This window comes from Anopheles merus, chromosome 3L (genome assembly GCF_017562075.2).
Source record: "Anopheles merus strain MAF chromosome 3L, AmerM5.1, whole genome shotgun sequence".
Lineage (NCBI taxonomy): Eukaryota > Metazoa > Arthropoda > Insecta > Diptera > Culicidae > Anopheles > Anopheles merus.
In genome coordinates this window covers 18,774,623-18,795,058 of record NC_054085.1, presented here as the reverse complement: position 1 = coordinate 18,795,058, position 20,436 = coordinate 18,774,623, and the positions used below count along the sequence as shown (strand labels likewise).

The following is a 20,436-nucleotide window of genomic DNA, read 5'->3' as shown; positions in this document are numbered from 1 at the left end:
AGCCCCAACCCTATCAACTTTAAGGTACTAAACGTAGCAAAAAGTGCCTCTAATCGCAACCGTCAATGTGCAATCGCACCTGAAGTAACGCTCGTACTCGCAAAACCCATCATGAAGTCGTGATTTCGCTACGGTTACGATGTCCAACCATCCGACCCTTCCCCGATGTACCAACAAAAACGGTGACAAAAATGCATTTGCAAGAGATTCAACTAACCGATCCGATATGCATAATTTCCGCTCAAAATTTTGATTGCCGTCCTCGAACAAAGAAACTATAAGCTGTTTGGAGAAGCCTTCATCAGAGTAACAACACAGAGAGAGAAAAAAGAAGAAACCCCGAAAGGGAACAACTGGAGGAGCTCTTGCAGCTTCAAATGAACTATTGGCAAGGTGGGAGAAAAACTAGAATTAATCACGATACCAGCAAAAAGCCTTTTCCCCTTCCCACCTTCTCCTGCAGTGCCCTAATCGCCAGCAAATTGGCAGCACATACCGTGCACCATTTGTGCTCGGAGTGATGCAACGCTGCCCGTGCGGGGAGGGCGCAACTCATCTCGGTGGACATGGGGCAACAGCAAAAAAAAAAAAAAACCACGACCCTCTCGCGGCCGAGGCTAAGATCGGCACGAAGCAATTCCGCGGCTCCGATCACGGCACGAAAGTACATTTAATCCCGTTCGTTCTGCAGCCTCACTCCACAAAACCCCAGCCGATGATTAATGCATTAATCATTCGCCACGCAAACCGCGCGACCTGGTCGATGGGGCCCGATCGGCCACGATACAATATTTTATCCTTCACCGCTGTGAAACGGTACGATTTTCCATAGACCCCGAGAGCAAAGGTATTTCCGATTGGGGTGAGACACATTTTCTACCACGAATCAATAATGTGCCAATGAAGACGATGACGACGACGATCAATGATGGCGATGATGATGATGATAGTGCGCCAAGAAGGTGGAATGTCGTGTTGTGGCACACACAAAATGCCTACCAAACGACCATAAAGTACTGATAGACACCAGGGAGTGGACACCACAGCGGAGTGTCATGAGTCAACCGCAAGCTTTGCTTACGCTCTTCACTGGCTCGCCTTGAAGATCGGGTGAAGATTTGCACGGCGAGTTATTTCCGCCAGTTGCCTCGTCGACTCCCGGCACAAAACCGGTCACCCATCACACACATAGGCGATCATGTGCCGTTGGTTTCCTTAGATCGAGATCGAACACTTTGCTGTGAGAGTGTTTGGCATTAGACACACCGTGAAAAGCGATGCATTATCGCTTCGCCAATTGCAAAAAAAAAACCTTTCCATTCCAATGCTAGTGCTCCTGGAGGTGTCTCCTGTAATCATCATCTTGGCTGATTTGTTTGCGTATGCTAAACGTTATACACACACACCGACCAGGTGACCTTTTTTATCCTGTTTTAATGCGCATTCGATTAGTGACAGTGCGCTCTCTGTGCGTAAATGCGCAAACTGCATGTACGGGGGGGGGGGGGGGGTAATATGAGTGACCCAGCGTTTGGGGGCTGTTTGTCATGATCGCACGGACACGGAAACGTGGCTAATCTGTGCATACCGTACAACACAGGCACATAAATCAGCGTGAAGTGTTGCAGTGCCCCCGCGGTCGATCGAAACGCCCGATAGACGAGACCGTGACAAGTGCCGATCTCTGCCTTCTTGTTTCGCAAGTGCAGGCTAGCATTCATTTATAAATGAGAATTGAATTGTGCGGCAAGAGCACTTTATGAGCTTTTATGAGCTCTCTTACAATGGATAGTATTGATTTTTTTGTGTGTTTAATTGTACTTGTAACATTTACATGCAAGCTTGCCGCAGTGGAATTGATATTGATGGCTATCAGAGCTTGGGTATTAAATGTATGTATCCCTCCCGAGTGTGTACCCCGTATCCTTTTCCCTCAAATGCATCCTAAAGCTCCAGCACCACATGGCCAAAATTGAACTGGTTGGTATCTCGTTTGGTTAATTTAGCACAATTTCTCGTATATGTGTATGTGTGTGCGAAACGTTTAATTAAATTTAATACCCGCTCTCGCTACTGTCAGTCACAATCAGAGCCGTCCCCCCGTGTGATTGAAGCATATCATTTTTGACATTGGAAAATTATGATCTGCTTTTTGTTTTTTGCACGCTTCAGTGCAGGGGAGAGCGGAGCAAAATAGGCCAGTTAAGGATTTTGGTCTGTAACTTATTGGTTAAACCACTTTACACTGTTATTTTGACGGCAATGGATAACATGGATAACAAAAGTGCTGCAAAATGTCACTGTCAATGTCATACAAAAATCGGACTGAAACAAAATTCATATCAGCGTCACGTACTCAATTGTGATAATCAGAGGTGATACTCAGAACGGTTGGTGTGACCAATACATGGCTCATGACATGTTTGCGACCATCGCTTGGTCAGTCACTATGTCAAGACTTTTTTTTTTGTTGTGATCAGTTTTGCAAAATGTCACTGACATAGTCATGACAAATTCCGACTGAAACAAAATCATGTCAGCGTCACGAGCTTTACTGTGATGATCAGAGGTGAGACTCTAACAGCGACCATCACATTTTTGGTGACATTTTGTGCAACCAACTCTTGGTCAGTCACTTGGTCGCGACATTTTCGGTCGGTGATTATCGCGATGGTCATGGGAGATATGGGGTGCGTAACGGTAACCTTTTTCTTGGCAACTGCACACATAATTAAAAAATGAACAGATGAGCAAAATGACAACAAAATGAGAATGTTTTCTCGCTCTGCTTGGCCCGACAGATAACCAAAACAGATAGAGGGAGAAAGCATGCTCATTTTGTTGCTTGTTATTCCAAGAATGTCGTGATTATCATCGACAAAAATGTCGTGACCAAGTGGGTGACCAAGAGTTGGGTGCTAATCAAAATGTCACCAAGCAAGTGATTCATTCTCCAACTGTTTGAGTATCGTCACTGATCATCTCAGTTGTGTACGTGTTCTGATTTGAGCTTCATTTTAGTCATGAGTGTTGATGACTGAAACAGTGGCAGTTGGCAGCACTGTTCACAGCCAGAAAAAATCATAATTATGATTGCACCGGCATTAAGCTCAGCTAGTTAGTCAGAGTATCACGTTGGACTCCAGAATTCACATGTCGTGTGCAGCATGTTATGAAGCACTTTCATTGTGTGCCAGCAATGAGCATCAAGCTACCACGGATATGTTCATTGTTTTCGTTGGTGAAAACCTCGTGATACTCATGACATTTTGCAGCATTTTGTAGGTTTAAAATAAATTTTTAAAAATCAAGTCGTGAAAATGTATTGTGCGGGGTAAAATGGTCTTCCTATGGGGCAAAATGGTCTTACAAGAAATGTCAAAAGAACCCAAATCAAAGGGGCAAAATGGACCACGACAATGGACTTTGGGGCTTTGGTTTAAGCTCTTGCATCTAGGTAGAATACAGATTTAAGTTTATCATTTATAAGTCTTCTTCTTCTTTTTTGGCACAGATCAACCGCTGTCGGTCAAGGCCTGCCTGTACCCACTAGTGAAGTGAGCTTGGCTTTCAGTGACTTATTGTTACCATAGCAGGATAGTCAAGTCCTACGTATGGGGGCTCGGTCTATTCGGGACTTGAACCCATGACGGGCATGTTGTTACGTCGTACGAGTTGACGACTGTACCACCAGACCGGCCCAAATTTTTCATCATTATTAATTAGCCAATAATGCAGGTTAATTAGCCAATAATGCAGGTGAACCATTTCGCTCCACCTAACCATTTTGCCCCAGGTTCCCCTACACCGCCGCAGCAACGTTAGTCACACAATTAAGTGCTCCAAAGCGGATAAATTAATTATGTTTTAGCGATGCAGGCACGATGAGTGTGTGTGTTTAATTGTGAGTGAAAGTGCCCTCCTCCACCGTGCTGCGTAAGCGTATTACACCTGCACGGGAAGCAAAGGCGCAAATAATAGGACATAAATCGGATTTTTTTTAAATATAATTCTATAGTTTTAATCTTTATAATACTCCATCATCACGCTTCAATGCGCTTAACAGCAGGAGTGATTTTTTAAATAAATATTCTATTTTTTTTTTATTTGTAGGGAGAGCAAGGAATCACCGACTGCGATTCAAAATGGCCCCGTCATCGTACAATTGAAGGGTACACCATGGTTTCAGCCGGTTTCCAGCGACGCTTTAATGCGCGATGATTAACCACGATTGAATGGATGACAGGAAATGTTTCCCGAACAAGTCGCTTTTTTTTGTTCAATTTTTAAACACCATAACAAGAGACTCATCATCAACATCATTTGGCGTCCTTGATGAGGCTGCATTCTGTGTATGTGTGTGTGTGCGTGATGTACAGGCAAGAGCTCAACCAAATCAGCCACAGATTCGTCCGAAACGCAAATGAGGCGTCCACGGGAAAACGCGACTTCCCATGGATGAAATCGCGTGGAAATTGCCCACAGTAGGGTGTACGTGTGCAGTTGCCAAGAAAAAGGTTACCGTCACGTCAACAGAAACGATTGCAGTGCAATTCTACGGACCGAGAAGGGGCCAACTGCACACCACCTCCGCTGCCTGCACCGTTCCAGTGGCACCTGTCGTTGTTCGTTCGTTCGTTCTGCTCAACCTCAACTCAATTCTAGTCAATTCTGCGTGTTTCTGTTTATTTGGAAAAGAGTTTTCTCTTCCCCAAAAAAATAAATGCATCCCACCCCGTGGAGGTCCCACGGTCCAAAAAGCCGGGACGAGCGCACACGTGGGTTGGGCGGGTTGCGTTGCGCTGCGCCCGCGTCGACTTTTGGTTGTTTACGCAAAGGAAAGTGTTATTTCTGTGATTAACAAGTTTACATCAGCTGCCGTTCTTGTTTGAGGCGAGGACTGTCCTATGCATTTTCACATTTCGTTTGAACTTGCCAACCTTTCACACACACACACACACACACACACACACACGCACACACACATTCCGTTGGTATGGAAATGGTGTTTTTAGGGGGGTGTTCGGGTGTATTTATTTAACAATTTTAAACAAAGTGCATTCGTCGGAGATGCAGTCGGCGGAAAAAGGGGACGTAGACAAGAGGAACGTTTAATTGTAGCAGCGCACGAGGCACGAGCGTATCCGGTGCGTTTTTATGTTCCCTTTTTTTTTTGGAAACGTATGCTCACACACTGGACTGCAACAACTACAGGGGTATTACGGTGTTGAATACCGCCTATAAAATATTCTCCCTGATCCTTCAGGATCGCCTTGTCCCGCACGTCGAAGAGATAGTAGGAAACTATCAAAGAGGATTCCGAAACGGAAAATCAACCACTGATCAGATCTTCACCATGCGGCAGATCTTGGAGAAGATGGCTGAATACAAAAACGACACATACCATCTCTTCATAGACTTCAAAGCCGCATACGATAGCATAGCCAGGGTAAAACTGTACGACGCTATGAGCTCATTTGGAATCCCGGCCAAACTGATAAGGCTAGTCAGAATGACTATGACCAACGTCACATGCCAGGTGAGGGTGGATGGAAAACTCTCAGGACCTTTTGCTACCACCAAAGGTCTGCGCCAGGGGGACGGGCTTGCCTGTCTCCTATTCAACTTGGCGCTAGAGAGGGCCATCCGCGACTCGAGGGTGGAGACTACGGGAACCATCTTCTATAAGTCAACCCAGATCCTGGCATACGCTGATGATATAGACATCATTGGTCTGCGGCTCTCCTATGTAGCAGAAGCCTACCAAGGGATTGAGCAGGCGGCAGAGAGCCTCGGATTGCAGATAAACGAGGCAAAGACCAAACTGATGGTGGCAACATCAGCGGACCTACCAATAAATAATCCGAATCTACGTAGGTGTGACGTACAGATAGGTGAACGCACTTTTGAAGTCGTCCCACAATTCACCTATCTTGGGTCAAAGGTCAGCAACGACAACAGCATGGAAGCTGAGTTGCGCGCAAGGATGCTGGCTGCCAACCGGTCATTCTACAGCCTGAAAAAGCAGTTTACCTCAAAGAACCTGTCGCGACGGACGAAGCTGGGACTATATAGTACCTATATAGTACCAGTACTCACATACGCCTCTGAGACATGGACACTGTCCAAATCTGACGAAACCCTCTTAGCCGCGTTCGAGAGGAAGATGCTCAGAAGGATACTTGGCCCCGTATGTGTGGAAGGACAATGGAGGAGCCGCTATAATGACGAGCTATACGAGATGTACGGCGACCTCACTGTCGTACAGCGTATAAAGCTCGCCAGGCTCCGGTGGGCTGGCCATGTTATACGCATGGAAACGGACGACCCAGCCCGTAAAGTCTTTTTAGGCCGTCCACAAGGACAGAGGAGGCGTGGTAGGCCCAAATTGAGGTGGCAAGATGGCGTGGAGGCGTCCGCCATTAAGGCCGGGATAACGGACTGGCAGACGAAGGCGCGAGACCGTGAGCGGTTTCGGACACTCCTGAGGCAGGCCAAGACCGCAAAGCGGTTGTAGTGCCGGATAAAATCAAAAAAAAAAAAAAATGCTCACACACACTTCCCCCTTTTCTTTGCGTACTGAATGTTGTTTTATGCGGAAATTTATGCTATCAGGTTTTTTTGTTTATTGCACCCCGGTTGTACAGCTGTCTAATGCAGTGATGGGCCCTGGTAGAGAGGTAGGAAAAAAGCAACATTCATTTGAACCTTAAATTAAGTGTACATACCCCGTCAATCAAGCTGAAGAAAGGAGCGTCGCGCATTCGATGTTTGATGCTTTTTGGCTGTGTATCTTTCATGGAAACAACTCACTTTTCATTGACCCCGCACTGATGATGCCGCATTTAATTTTTGAGTCACAATTTTACACCAATCCACTCCACAGCATAGAACACACACATACAGCCCGATCAATTGGTTTGTTTTGTTTCTTTTTCCCTCTTATCATCAATCAATGTTGTCTTATCTACATTAACTATGAAGCTTGTTTTTTACTTAATTTCCCTTGCCGTGGATTATCTTTTAAGCACCGCACTGCTCATCCCCTTTTTCCTACACTTTTGCTACATTCAACAACTTCACTGCACTGTTCTGCATCGGCACAGGCATGCTACGATGGGTTGCAAAACAGGCACAAACAGGAATTGTTTTGCTTTCTGCACTCCTCCAACACCTCGCCCTCACCGGGCAGCGCTACCGATGCACGTGCTTTTGACCGCACGAATTGTTATCGTTTCGATAATTTCACTCACTTTAGAAGCACCGCACACTTTCGCTACACAGTTATTGCACAGTTTTTAGTTTATGCTGGCACGCATCTGTGCTGTTGACCGAGAGAAGAGAAAAAAAACAACAAACATTACCATATCGAGCAAGCAGCATATCTGCCCGAATATGCACCGTCTGTCAGCCGGTGCTCGAAACCGAAATTCAACCTTCTATACACCTTGGTTTCTGTGGAGTGATTTGTTTGCACAGGTACGGCTGTTTAAATTGGCGAGTTAATTTCATTTTAAACGCCAGAACGACATTCTGAGTTGTTTCTTTGACAAATTTTGCAACAATTCTCTATTTGCGGAAGATTTTATTTAAGAACGAACAGTTTATTTTCAAACACATGTTGCAAGAAAACTGGTATGCGAGTTTCTTTATCAAGCAAATACACACTGAAGTGCACCATACACGTGAGTAAGAATTGTGTCGCAATTTTGGAATTCGTTACCAAATACGGTTACAATTTTATGTTTGTACGCTTTTTAGTTGAACACTCCATAATTCGCTGTAAGAATTAAAAGTATGCATTTGTATCGATATCCAAATTTAAAAAAATCGCAACAATCGCATGGCTTGTTGAGAAAAGTTTCAGATAGTGTTTTGTATGGAAAAAATGTGCCAACTAAAAACTATTCAATGGCCGGCAGGGCGGTCCCGTGGTACAGTCGTCAATTCGAACGATTCAATAACATGCCCGTCATGAGTTCAAGCCCAGAATGGACCGTCCCCCCGTTACAAGGACTCATTATCCGGCTACGTGGTAAAGAATAAAGTCTCGAAAGCCTGTATAGGCCGGCATGTCCGCGTAGGAAGTTACGCCTAATAGAAGAAGAAGAAGAAGCTGGCAGGGTATCGAAGTTTAACCAGTGAGCTCATATTCTACCGGGCAATAATAAACATTTGCAGCCACCACACGTTTTTTAAACCAATGCAAGGTTTTCCCTACATGATTAAATCAGATGATTTCTACTGTTTGTGATAAGAAAGCCTTCATTTGTGATACAGTCGACAAAAGTTCACCTATCTTGCTGAGTGGCACACATGGATGCTGGCCGCCGCTGGTCATTCTATAGCCTGAGCAAGTAATCCACCTACAAGAACCTGTTAAACGACGGGCAAAGCTGACAACTAGCATCAAAAAGGACCAGTAGACAGTAAGAACGCTTGGAAGGAAGGAAAATATGGGAGTCGATACAACGACGAGGCTGTCGTGATTTTTCATTATTTTTCAATCTTTCATATTGATTTCTTTTAGATTCAACATAATCAACTTTCCTGAGCTAAACTGAGCTAATTTTCATCGACATTTCTCCTTTGTTCCCGAAGCCCTGAATGGACCGTGCCCTCATACATAGGACTGACCATCCTGCTATTGGTAAATCAATAAGTTATTCAAAGCCAAGCCCACTAGTGGTACTGGTGTCAACGGTTGTTGTACCAAAGAAGAAGCGGAGAAGAAGGTACAAGACTATGAGCGATTTTAGAAAATGCTACAACAGGCCAACAGAGTGTTGTAGTGCCGTATATTCAAACAAGAGTCGAAAAAGGCATGATTATAATATTAAAATTTAATATTAATTTCTCACAATCTCACCCAATTTCTCACTTCCAAAAATGTATTCCTCGTGTCTACCAACCTCGTCCGGTGCGCACGTGTAGCCGCCGCTTCAGTAAACGTCAGACGCCCCACCGTGCAGCAGCAAAGTTTCGCGAGCGCCTGCCAGTGTGCGTGTTGTGTTGGTGAAACTGGTCCATATTTTGGAACGAAACTATTTTGTAATGCTTTTCCGTGCACTTCGTGCGTATGTGCCGTAAGTGAGTTCGTGCGTGCCGTCGCCGTGTGGTGCAGATAAAACCCGTTTCTTCACGTGAGCTGCATGAACAAGTGTGTGATCAAAGGTGTCTCATTAGTCTGTGTGTGTGTGTGTGTGCGTTACCATGTTTATCTTCTGTGCTGATAATCGTACAGCATTCCCGTGATCTTTGTTCACCGTACGGAGGGGACGGGAAAGGTGGTATATTCAACGTGTCACAGTAGGTGGGTGGCACCGCACTGCTAGACACAGCCACCCGGATACAATTACAATCCACACTGCCGTCGTGCAGTGTCCGTCGGCTCCACGTACACAGCAGCAGCAGCAGCAGCCCGAGATTGCACTCGCTTGCTCTACGAAACTGTCATCCCCGCGGCAGCCCAGCTGAGTAAAGGTCAGGGTGGTGTTCTTTCGAAGTTTCTTTTGTGTTTGCAAACCGAGTGGGGTGGGACTTTCGTCACCCATTTCTTGGAACAGCAAAGGCCAGATTTGCTCCAGCTCAACATCCGGGGTTGGCAACAACTTCTCCGAACAAGCAGGCAAAAGGTCACACGCAGGGGGAACAGCTCGGCAAGGGAAAGGGGAACGATTGCAAAAAAAAAGTGAGAAGCTTACACTTACACGCACCTTGATTCCGTCGGAGAAGAAGCAGGAGAAGGAGTGGGCGAAAACGTGCGAGTAAACAACAATTAGAGTGAAAACGAACCGAAAGGAAAAGAAATCAGCAACTACAAACAACAACACCAACAACAACAAAACACTTTCGCTCGTGTGCACGTGTATTGCTGTGTGTCTGGGTGTGTGTGTGTCCAGCTCTAATGATTGTTTCTTCAATGAAGACGAGAAGGTGTGGATAGGGGAAAGGGAGCGCAGCAACAGTAGAAAGGAAGCACGCACCAGCGAAAACAACAAGTGCAAAAGCACACAGAGACGGACACAGGCAGCAGCTTGTCTCGTGTTCGTTTAGCCCCACAGAAGCCCCAACAGTGTGTGTGTGTGTGTGTGTGTGTGTGTGTGTGTGTGTGCGTGTGTGTACTATGGCCGTGTGACGATGGCATCCATTGTAAGGATTCCCGTACGCTGCAGGTGTCGTGCGGAATGCCAGTGCTAAAGCGTCCCTCGAGACGGCCGCAGGATACTGTCCTTACGCGGATGTGTGTCTGCTGAGTGTGTCCTACCTTTGTGTGTGTGTGTTTGTGCCTCTAATGGCAGCAAATGTTTGAAAAAATAAAAAGGCCAACAATACAATAGCGCAGTCAGCCACAGCCTCCTTGTGCTCCTGTGCCTGTGGTAGAGCAATATCCGCCCAAGGAGAGAGAGAGGAAGAGAAAGCCCACACGGGATTGAAATCACCAACGACAGCGACGAAGACGACGCACACAACATCATCAAAATGGGGCTACTGTTTGCAAAAATCTGGAGCTTATTCGGCAACGAAGGTAAGCATCTTGCTCCGCACTGCTCCTCCTCCTCGGGGGTGTTGTCGTCATCATCCGTTCCGCACGCTGCGGAACACGACAATGAAATCGTTCACTGGCCTACATTTGTGAGAATGGGAGCCCCCGCTCCCCCCTCCTCACCGTCGGTTACACTGCGTCCATTTTCTTCACCGCCTAGTGAAAGGTCTTTGCTCTTGATCACGGCCGACGGGTGCATCACCATCATCATCGAAAACATCGTTACTATTTGCTTTTCTTTCTTCGGTTGGTGCTTCGTTCACCATCCCCTCCCCTCCCCTCCCCTTCTCTCTATATCCTCATCCGGTGTCAGTCAGTCGCGGGCTCATCACCAGTGATGTGCTCTTTGGAGCGCACCCACGACTCCGATCCGACTCTCGCTGTTGTTGGTCCGATTCTGACTCCGGCAGAATCCGAACCATTAGTTCCAGCCGGAGTCGTCTGATGTCGTCCGGAGCTGTCCGGAGTCTTTCGTACTCGTCCGGAATCGTTCGGAATCGTCCGGAGTCGTCCGAAGTTGTGATGATGGTGATGATGATCCAGTTGACTCCGATCGACTCTGATTGATTCAGGACGACTCCGAACGACTCCGGGTGACTTCGGACAACTCCGGACGACTTCAACTCTGAAGGACTCTGGGTAACTCCGAACGACTCCGGGCGATTCCAGACGACTCCGAGCGACTCCAGACGACTCAGGAAGACTCCGACTCGCAACGACTCCGGATGACTTCGACTCCGGACGATTCCGAACGACTCTGAATTACGCCGGACGACTCCGGATGATCCCGAACGACTCCGGACGACTCTGGATATTGCTAGGAGGACCTACTTTCCGGAGTCGGTTCCGAAATCGATCGAATTTGGATCTACTCCGGATTTTTGCCAACTTTTCCGGACGACTCCGAACGACTCTGAATTACTCCGGACGACTCCGGATGATTCCGGATGACCCCGAACGACTCCGGACGACTCCGGTTATTGCTGGGAGGACCTACTTTCTGGAGTCGGTTCCGAAATTATCGAAGTCGTATTGGAGTCGACTCCGGATTTTTGCCAACATTACCCACCACTACTCATCACCCTTATCAAACGAAGAGAGATAGAGAGGGAGCATGTTAGGCGCCTTCTTTCCCGTGTGCCAGCACTACCCCACACGCTTATCATGTGCACTGGTACTGCAAACACCGCAGCGAAATGTTCGTTTGTAGGTAGTAGGACTTTTGGGGGTGCTGGGCCAGCCACCGAGCCCAGCAGGGAGGGGGCCGGCCATGTAAACAATGTTCGAACGCAATGTAAGAAAGAGAAACGGATTATGTGGAAAGCTATGTTGCCGATTAGTGAACCCGAGTTGTTGATTAAAGCAGGCGATGGTTAGATAGCTGGATCCAAGAGGCCGGTGGAATGTTAATGAGTCGTAAGGGGTATAGTCATTGGCAAAGTATGATGTGCAATTTCACTGTCTATCGATCTGAGATAAGCATGATAAATGTCTTCCTTTGCAAACATCACTATTGCTGAAATAATAATAAATCATCAACATGAAACGAATCAGAAAGACGGTCGGATGCATATCCAGGTGAAGTACGAGCCATTTTACCAGACAGTTTTGGGAAACGGCACCGTGTCCTTCCGGGAAGGTTAATCTGGGAGTTATGCTTACTGTTTCGAATGCTTGTTCCGGCATCGAAAAGGTGTTCCATTCTTCCCTCCAAAAAATAAAACCGTTGGATTAGTGCCAACCTGCAACGTAAAAAACGCACACACATCAACAGGTTTCCTTCGATGGTATGGTGGCAGTGTTCATGGTTGTTGTTTTTGGCACGATGGAGCTATTTGCTGTCAACCCATTGAGAAACAGAGAGAGCGAGAGAGATTTGGCAAAAAAAAAACGACAGCACACACCACTCAAATCATTTCAACCGCATTTCCCCAACCCTCACAACCTCGCCACAGTTCCGGGCGGGTGCGTTTTTCTAGTTGTTGTTGTTCCGCTTTGACAAACTCGTCCGACGAACTTTAAAAACTTCCGTGAAGGTCACTTTGAAAAGTGAAACCATCAATTTACGATGGGGGGAAGGAGAGGGAGTTTTGGCCATTTATCTGCTGCCACTGTGTGTGTCAAAGTATGTAATTAATGTTTTATTTCTTTTCTTTTTTGTATTTGTAGGTACTCACTGAACCTAAGCCCTTCCAGCATCGTTGTTTTGCATGGTTTGGCAGATACAAACAAATTAGTCCTCACTTTAAAGCACATCAGTAAAACGTGACCCAAAGCAGATCCGAAAAACCTATCGCTCGCACGCACGCACGCACGTGGGGAGGTTGAATGATGCGGCCGCAGGCATAAAGTAGGGAAGCACACAAAAAAATCGATCACCAGTGGTCGCGAAGCGGCACGCAAAAGGAGGTCAGCAGCCACAGTTGCGTTTTTGGCGTGGTTGGCGAAGCCTACGTAATGTGCTCTTGTTTCGAACACACAGCGGACCGATTTTATTTTAAACATTTCATCAAGAGCCTTAGCACCACCGGATTGAGGGGGGCCCGTCCGTCCCCGGCGGTGTCGTTTGAATGTGATAAATCAATTAGCCGTTACATAAAGCATGATTTGGCCAGAGCGTGCGAGCACACGAACCCATCGGGAGTGGGTCCGTGTGTGTGTGTGCGTGTGTGGTTTGATTTAGTGATGCTAATGCCAGCGAGCCCCCAGCCGGTGGAGCATTAAAAAGCTATTAATTTGTTTTGTGTGGTAGCAATCAGCATCCTTGTTGGTTTTTGGGGAAATGGAAGTGCGGATACACGTTAAACATCATTTATCGCCATTTTTTATGCGATTTTTTTCTCTTTTTCGGTAGCAGGAAGAATTGGCTTTATGTGTGACACAAATCTTACTTTATGTGCCATTTCTTAGCGGAATTTAGGCTTAAACTGTCTATTACCCATCAAAACGCTTTCCAAAGCGGACCAATTACGCTAAACATAATCCTCAGCTTTAAATAAAGCTTTAACTTTCACCCTCCAAAGTATGCATATAACTGTAGAGCCGTGATTTCATACTCTTTCACACACACACGGACACAGACAGACACTTTCATCCAAATACGTGCGAAACCGTGCACCGGTACAATTGGCTTTGCGCTGTGATTATTTAAATTAAAATAAATTACTTCCAGCAACGATGACCCGGCGCGCGCGCGCTCCCCTCCCGTGTCCCACACGTTTACCTACCCATTCCGAGAGGGAAGGTACGGGCTACCCGCGTGCTCGTGACAAATATGTGCCTCACTTCGGTCACCACCTTCCCAAAATCAGCTGCCTGTGCTGAGTCAGCCACGGTGTCAGCCTACAGATACAGAGCGCTGTGAGGGAGAGAGGAGTGACCTGTCGCGTAATGAGCGTGAGCCGAAAGGCGGTAGTAGTAGACCCTGACCAACCCTTCTGCGTTCAAAAATGGTGATATCCATCTCAATCATCAAGATCGAGGCGAGTGTGTGTTGTGCCATGCCTCGAGAGCGACCTCGTGATGGTAGCTTTTAAATGTTCTCTGCTCTACTTCAACTACGTTCAAGCGAGTGTGGGGTACAGTTGCATGGCATCATTTTCAGCTGGATATTATCCCTCTCGATCGCTACACACACACACCCTTGGTACGATCATGCGTGGGATAATGTACCATCGGCAACGGTCGGGTCTAATGGTCCCGGCGTGAGCTGGCTGGATGAGGAAAAAAAAGACACATGCACGAGAATAATCTGATGTAATGTCACGGTCGATCGAGCGTTAAACGAACTGCTCGCCGCCGGTCCCTCGTCATCGGGCTACCGGGCTGTAATGTAATGTCTCCCAGTAAACCGAGAGCACTTTCTGTACGATGCTGCGTAGGACGGAACATCCCCGAAATGCAGCTTTATATGGTACAGCTTTAATTGACAATTACAGATAGATGTGTTCTAAGCTTGTGAAGGTCTTTCACCCTTTGGGCGGATTTCGAAGGTGCAGCTTATGCTGGTGGATCAGGTTACGCTCACACACAAACCCGAAGCATTGTGGTAAACGCGCAGTGCAAGCGGTTACTGTACGCTGTGCCTGTAATGTGCTGCGGGTCAAATGCTCTCTACTAAAACCACGCCGCTTGGAACCAGTTTGAAGCTTGTCCAACAGTGGACGTTCGGGTAAAGGTTCACCGTTTTAAACCACACCACAACAACAACGTGGCTTATAGTTGGCTTCAAAAGAGCTAGAAGCTGTTGTGAACGACAGTCTGGGCGGATTTTTAACCCTCTTAGCGCGCCTCTCAGCGCCAGCAAAAAAATGGATTAAAAACAACTCTTTCGTGTTTTGACGTTGACTCACCGACGGCGATAGTGATTTTGCTACTGCTTCTGCTGCTGATGTCGCGGTCAGTTTTGGGGGGGTGGGGAAACTTCACTCATTGCACCAATGTTTGCCCGTTTGCGTGTAGTAGTAGGTTAGGCTTTCCATGGGAGATGTTAACAGGGTTTTTGCAGGGGTTCTCCTAGCTGTGGGATACTTGTTTGACTCTTTCTTATTGGAAATGAACTTCTTATGAAGGGTTTTGGACAAACTCATTGGAAATTCGTATTAGATTTGTTCAAAAAAGGTGCCATAAAGTCCAATTCGTTTCTGAAAATAGTTCATTTGGTGTAAGAAAGAATCATGATTCCTCAAGTATCCCACAAGTATGAGAACCCCTGAAACCCCCTGTAAAGTGCAGCACTGTCGTAGCTCGTAAAGCAAGCATGTTTAATTTATGACGTGTGAATTACTTTTGCTGCCAGTGAGCGGCGATTCCGGTTATCTGCCAAGCAACTCTATTTGCTCTACAAGCATCAAGCGTCATTGTGTCATCAAATGTATCATTTTACGCTTTAAATACTTTTCATACTAACAAACAATCCTTTTTATTGTTCTCTTCTGAAACCCCGCAGAACACAAGCTCGTCATGGTGGGTTTGGACAATGCCGGCAAGACAACCATCCTGTACCAGTTTCTAATGAACGAAGTCGTCCACACCAGCCCAACGATTGGATCGAACGTGGAGGAGGTAATTTCTGCTGTGCTCAATTTGCTGTTGTGCTCGACACAATTATTCCAATTACTCCTTTCAATAGATTTGAAAGCTCCTCATAACATCATTTCAAAGAAGAAAAAAAACACATTAAAATACATTTTTGCTCTTTAAAAAGCTCTCCCCCTAACAAACAACCGCACACGATGCACCGAGCAGCAGCAACATAAGCCGCTTATCTAGCACATTGGCAAATGCTAACCATTGTTTGTTGTTTCTCTTTTTCATGCGCCTGTTTCCTCCCGCTCATCCATCACCCATGGTATGCCGGCAGATCGTGTGGAAAAATATTCACTTTCTCGTGTGGGATCTGGGCGGCCAGCAGAGCTTACGGGCGGCCTGGAGCACGTACTACACAAACACAGAGGTAAGTCGCCGTCGTCGTCAGGATCAGCTAGCCACGTGCTGCACGTGATCAAATCCTGGGAGTTAAAAATAGCGACCACTAAGTGGCGGCGAACATGTGACCAACGGCCCCGGGTTGCCGTTTTAAAACTCTGGCGAGCGTATCAGAGTGACGCGCAGCGCGCTGTTAACAGTATTTTCATTTGTAATGTTTTGCATTTTATTCCCCAATTATTCCAGTTCATCATCATGGTAATAGACTCAACCGATCGCGAACGGTTAGCGGTGACGCGTGAGGAGTTGTACAAAATGCTGCAGCACGAAGACTTAACGAAGGCTAGTTTATTAGTGTACGCAAATAAGCAGGCAAGTGAAACTAGCGCTCTCTCTTTTCCTCTCTTTTTATATGCTGAATTTTACCTATTTTCCCTATTTTAAACTTCCACACCCGCACAGGATCTAAAAGACTCGATGAGTGCAGCTGAAATTTCCAAACAATTAGACCTTACCTCCATCAAGAACCACCAGTGGCACATACAGTCCTGCTGTGCGCTCACGGGCGAAGGGTAACTACCACCACCACGACGGCGATGGAAGAGAACTTTGTACTAATCCATTTTTCCCCCACGTTACCCGCTTTCTCGCTTTCAGCTTGTACCAGGGATTAGAATGGATAGCGCAAAGGATCAAGAAGAAATGACACCCACCTGTGTAAAAGCTCTGCAGCTATGTAAACCCCGTGGGGACGACCGGCACCGCACCGGTAGCACTTTGCTCGGTGATTCTATTGTTATTCCGTATGGAGTATATGGAGAGGTGGGCAAAAACAAACCCACAAAATCACAACCAAACCAAGCGTCTGTGACGACGTTTGGCAAGGGTATCCTGGGCAGTAGGAAAACCCCTCCGCCTGCTGCTCTCCATTCAAACCGTACCGAAGGCAATCGAACTGGTCGGCGGAGGAGACGTGTAATTAGCGAAACGATCCATCAAAAACTCTAGACCGGGTAAGCACGGTAAATGAGATTGTACAGGTTTAATGTTGTTGTTGTTGTGCCGAATCCGATCATATGCGGCTCGCACACCGAAGGTATGATCAGCGAGCCACTTACACACACACACAATTGGTGTAAGATAGCGATAACTAATTTGCAGCATAACTTTAGGCTAAGGGAAGCGAGAAAAGTAGAAGTGTTGTTATGCGGAGTAATGTGAGACGCTCCGCGCTTATTTTTATTTGCAGTCGTGTTGTGGTGTGCCGGGGAGTACAACGACTGTGAAAACTAAGACGTAAGGGATTGTTAGGTGAAAGATAAACACACTCAAACGATTGACGATAAAGCAAAGGAGGGGGAGGAAGAGGAATCCTGCTGCATCTCAGAGTGCTCCCAGAGCAGAAAAACGCCGCCCCTCAATTAACACCTGATGTAGAGATAAACGTTGTATAAAACTAGCCAAATGTAATACGATCATACACAGGAGCACAGGGGGCTGTTCGGTGCAACAGTGCTGCACAGAGGAGGAGAGACACACGTAAAATTTGATCTTTTCATTAGCAAAATATCGTGCAAAATGTATACAATGTTAATTACGACACAGGTGAATACTTTAAGTTAGTGCAAAAAGGATTCAAAGTGCATCATGCAAATTCCAACAACTCAGTAGCCAAATCACTACCTTGCGGAGCAGAATAGAGGGGGGGGGGGAAATGCAGGACGATGCAGGAAGGTAAGAGTGATAGTGATGCGGACGAAAAGACACATCGCGTCTCCTCCGGTGGGCAGGGATTGCCTATAGGGAAGAGTAAACTATCTCACAAGGAATCCAATTAGGCGAGTGAAAAGAGCAAGAGCTTTAGGAGGAGAGAGAGAGAGATGCATTTTACTACTTTAAATCACTGTTTCCGATGTATAGTTTTATCCTTGCGTTTGCTTACGTATTTCATCAATAATCGGTCGCGGCGAACAGTCAAGTGGGTTTTGTTTTTGTACATTTCGAGCGTTATACTACTAGCAAAGAGACGAGAAGACAGACAGAGGATTAAGCGTTTGAGTGAGGGTGTAAATCAAATCCTACCGTACGTTTACTTGTTGCTCGACGTAGGAGAACGATTCAGTGTGCGTGCGCGCGAGTATGTAAGGATGGGTGTGTAAACGCTACTACTTGAAGTCGAATGAATGAGAATGAGAGAATTACTTACATTATATATAGTTAAAACAAATGAAAAGTAACAAAATATATATATATACATGTACGTATCGAAAGAACCTCTAACATCACAATGTAAAAAAGGAGCTTTTTCCAGTACTTCCGAACTTAATAGGAAAAACACATACAAGTATTCTTCGATATGCAGTCTGTTCCCGAGTTATGCGGGTTGTGCGTTCCCGAGGAATCCGCGTAAGTCGAATTTTGCGATTTTCGGCCAAATTTCATTTGATTACTCCATTTTTTTTTAATTAAATGTAGCTCTTCTGGAGCGCACCCACGAATTGTTAGTTCGATTCCGACTCCGGCAAAATGGAACCTCTAGATCCGCCCGGAGTCGGAGTCGTTCAGAGTTGCCCGGAGTCGTCCGGAATCGCCCGGAGCCACCCGGACCCGTCCGGAGTCGCCCGGAGTCGCCCGGAGTCGCCCGGAGTCGTCCAAAATCGCCCGGAACCACCCGGAGTCGCCCGGAGTCGGAGTCGTCCGGAGTCGTTCGCAGTGGTACGGAGTCGTCCAGAGTCGTTCGGAATTGGAGTTGGTCGGAGTCAACAGAAGCCGTGTGGTTTAATGTGCTTGTGATCAGACATTTCCTTTCGTTGTGTTTTTTGTTTTTCACTTTGCGCGTGCACTTCCTATACAAGCCGACCTGGGCCGACTCCAGATGACTTTGTCTGCAGCCGAATCAGGATGACTCCAGACGACTCTGGACGATTCCGAAAGACTCCGAATGACTCTGGATGACTCCAACTCCAGGTGATTCCAAACGACTCCGGACGATTCCGACTCCGAACGACTCCGGGGGACTCCAGACGATTCCGGACGACTCCACCTCAGCGCGACTTCGAACAACTCTGGACGACTCCGACTCCGGACGGCTCCGGACGACTCCGAACGACTCCGTACGACTCCGAACGACTCCGGGCGACTCCAGGTGACTCCTAACGACTCCGGACGACTCCGGGCGACTCCGGACGGGTACGACTCCGGGTGGCGATACCGGACGATTCCAAACGACTCCGAATATTGCAGCGCAGACCTACCTTCCGGAGTCGATTTCGAATTTATCGGAGTCGGATCGAATTCGACTCCGGATTTTTGCCAACTTTACCCATCACTAAACCTTATCACAATTTTTTTACGATTCGTGCAGAACAGTAGGATATTTTTGGCTTTTAGTGGATTAAATTTATCAGCAAAAATGCAATTTACCCTGCATTGGACAATCCTTGAAGCAAATTACAGTGATTTGACATTTGATCTGTAAAATTGAAAAAACTGCGTAAGTCGAGAATCGCGTAACTCGGGAACAAACTGTACGCTATTAATGCGAACCGGAGGCAATAGCGTAAGTCGAATTTCTAAGTTTTCAGTAAAATTATAGATAGCTTTCGTGTAATTTTGGTTGAAGTAGTAGGTTTAAGCCATTAAATTTGTTATTTGATCTGATTTCAATTGAAGATTACAATTTTGTTCCTTTTAAATTGTTTGTTTTTTTTTTTAATTTAGACCAAAAGGGAAATTATTTTGCATTTGACTTTTGATCCGTCAAATTAGTAATATTTGCTGAAAGAACTTTCAAATGAAGAAAATTACGTATATTCGAGTATAGCGTAATATCGGGGAAAACCTGCACTTTGTTGATCCAAATGCAGTGCTACTCACTGTAATTTGCTAGTCGACCAGGCACACGCAATGCGGATTGCCTACATTCAGGCGGTTTGAAGTGATTTGCGTATTTAAACTGCGTCGTACCGTTACGATTATACAAAATATTTTTAAATGTATTTTCCCTTGCTTTTAAGGACCTATACAATGCAGCTAAGAGGAAAAAAAGGCTCTCCAATAATTATATCCATGCTTGTGGATGATTGCATTAACTCAACACCCTCAAGTGTGCCCACACAAAGCTCCTTTATCCCGAAACAATCACTGCTCGCCAGCAGTGTATCGTTCCGGATCGCACCTTATAAAAGCAGCCACCTTCCCGTTGGATATGTAAGCAAATAATGCTGCTTAAACCAACTGGAGCACTCCAATTGACGAGAGAGAACGAGATTGGAGGTGTAGTGCTTCGCCGCAGCAGTTGTACTAGTAGCTGTTTGTAGTAAAATTAACTTCAACTCATCTCAAGAACCGCTCTTGAGGGCAACAAAAAAAAAAAAAGAACAGTAATGGAGAGGGTCCGGAGCACAATCAAATTAGCGCACACCTGCAGCACTTCTGGGTGCAATTTGAATGGGCAGTTTGTT

General features: G+C 46.2%; 3 protein-coding genes across 4 annotated transcripts in view; 2 read left to right on the top strand and 1 right to left on the bottom strand.

The window, feature by feature from the left end:
* Positions 1–7,379, bottom strand: part of LOC121600374 — a 147,295-nt gene extending 139,916 nt beyond the window's left edge. The window contains exon 1 of one of the 2 annotated variants that reach the window (XM_041928893.1): positions 6,729–7,379. The gene's annotated coding sequence lies outside the window, so the exon portion shown is untranslated. The remainder of the gene's footprint in view (positions 1–6,728) is intronic. The other variant, XM_041928900.1, reaches the window with a different exon arrangement.
* Positions 7,380–8,946: 1,567 nt separating this feature from the next.
* LOC121599267 (ADP-ribosylation factor-like protein 5B) lies at positions 8,947–16,968 on the top strand. The gene is made up of 6 exons (XM_041926950.1): positions 8,947–10,528; positions 15,495–15,610; positions 15,909–16,001; positions 16,220–16,345; positions 16,436–16,545; positions 16,631–16,968. Exons 1-6 carry the CDS (start codon positions 10,483–10,485, stop codon positions 16,677–16,679), a joined length of 540 nt encoding a protein of 179 aa, XP_041782884.1. The 5' UTR covers positions 8,947–10,482; the 3' UTR covers positions 16,680–16,968.
* Positions 16,923–20,436, top strand: part of LOC121599264 (homeobox protein vnd-like) — a 22,603-nt gene continuing 19,089 nt past the window's right edge. Inside the window, exon 1 of the mRNA XM_041926947.1 lies at positions 16,923–16,986. The gene's annotated coding sequence lies outside the window, so the exon portion shown is untranslated. The remainder of the gene's footprint in view (positions 16,987–20,436) is intronic.

Excerpts from the sequence above, each read along its gene's own strand:
- LOC121599267 (XM_041926950.1), top strand. The coding sequence starts at position 10,483 with ATGGGGCTACTGTTTGCAAAAATCTGGAGCTTATTCGGCAACGAAG. Across the intron at positions 15,611-15,908 it reads TTGGATCGAACGTGGAGGAG|ATCGTGTGGAAAAATATTCA; the intron begins GTAATTTCTGCT and ends GTATGCCGGCAG. Across the intron at positions 16,546-16,630 it reads TGTGCGCTCACGGGCGAAGG|CTTGTACCAGGGATTAGAAT; the intron begins GTAACTACCACC and ends TCTCGCTTTCAG.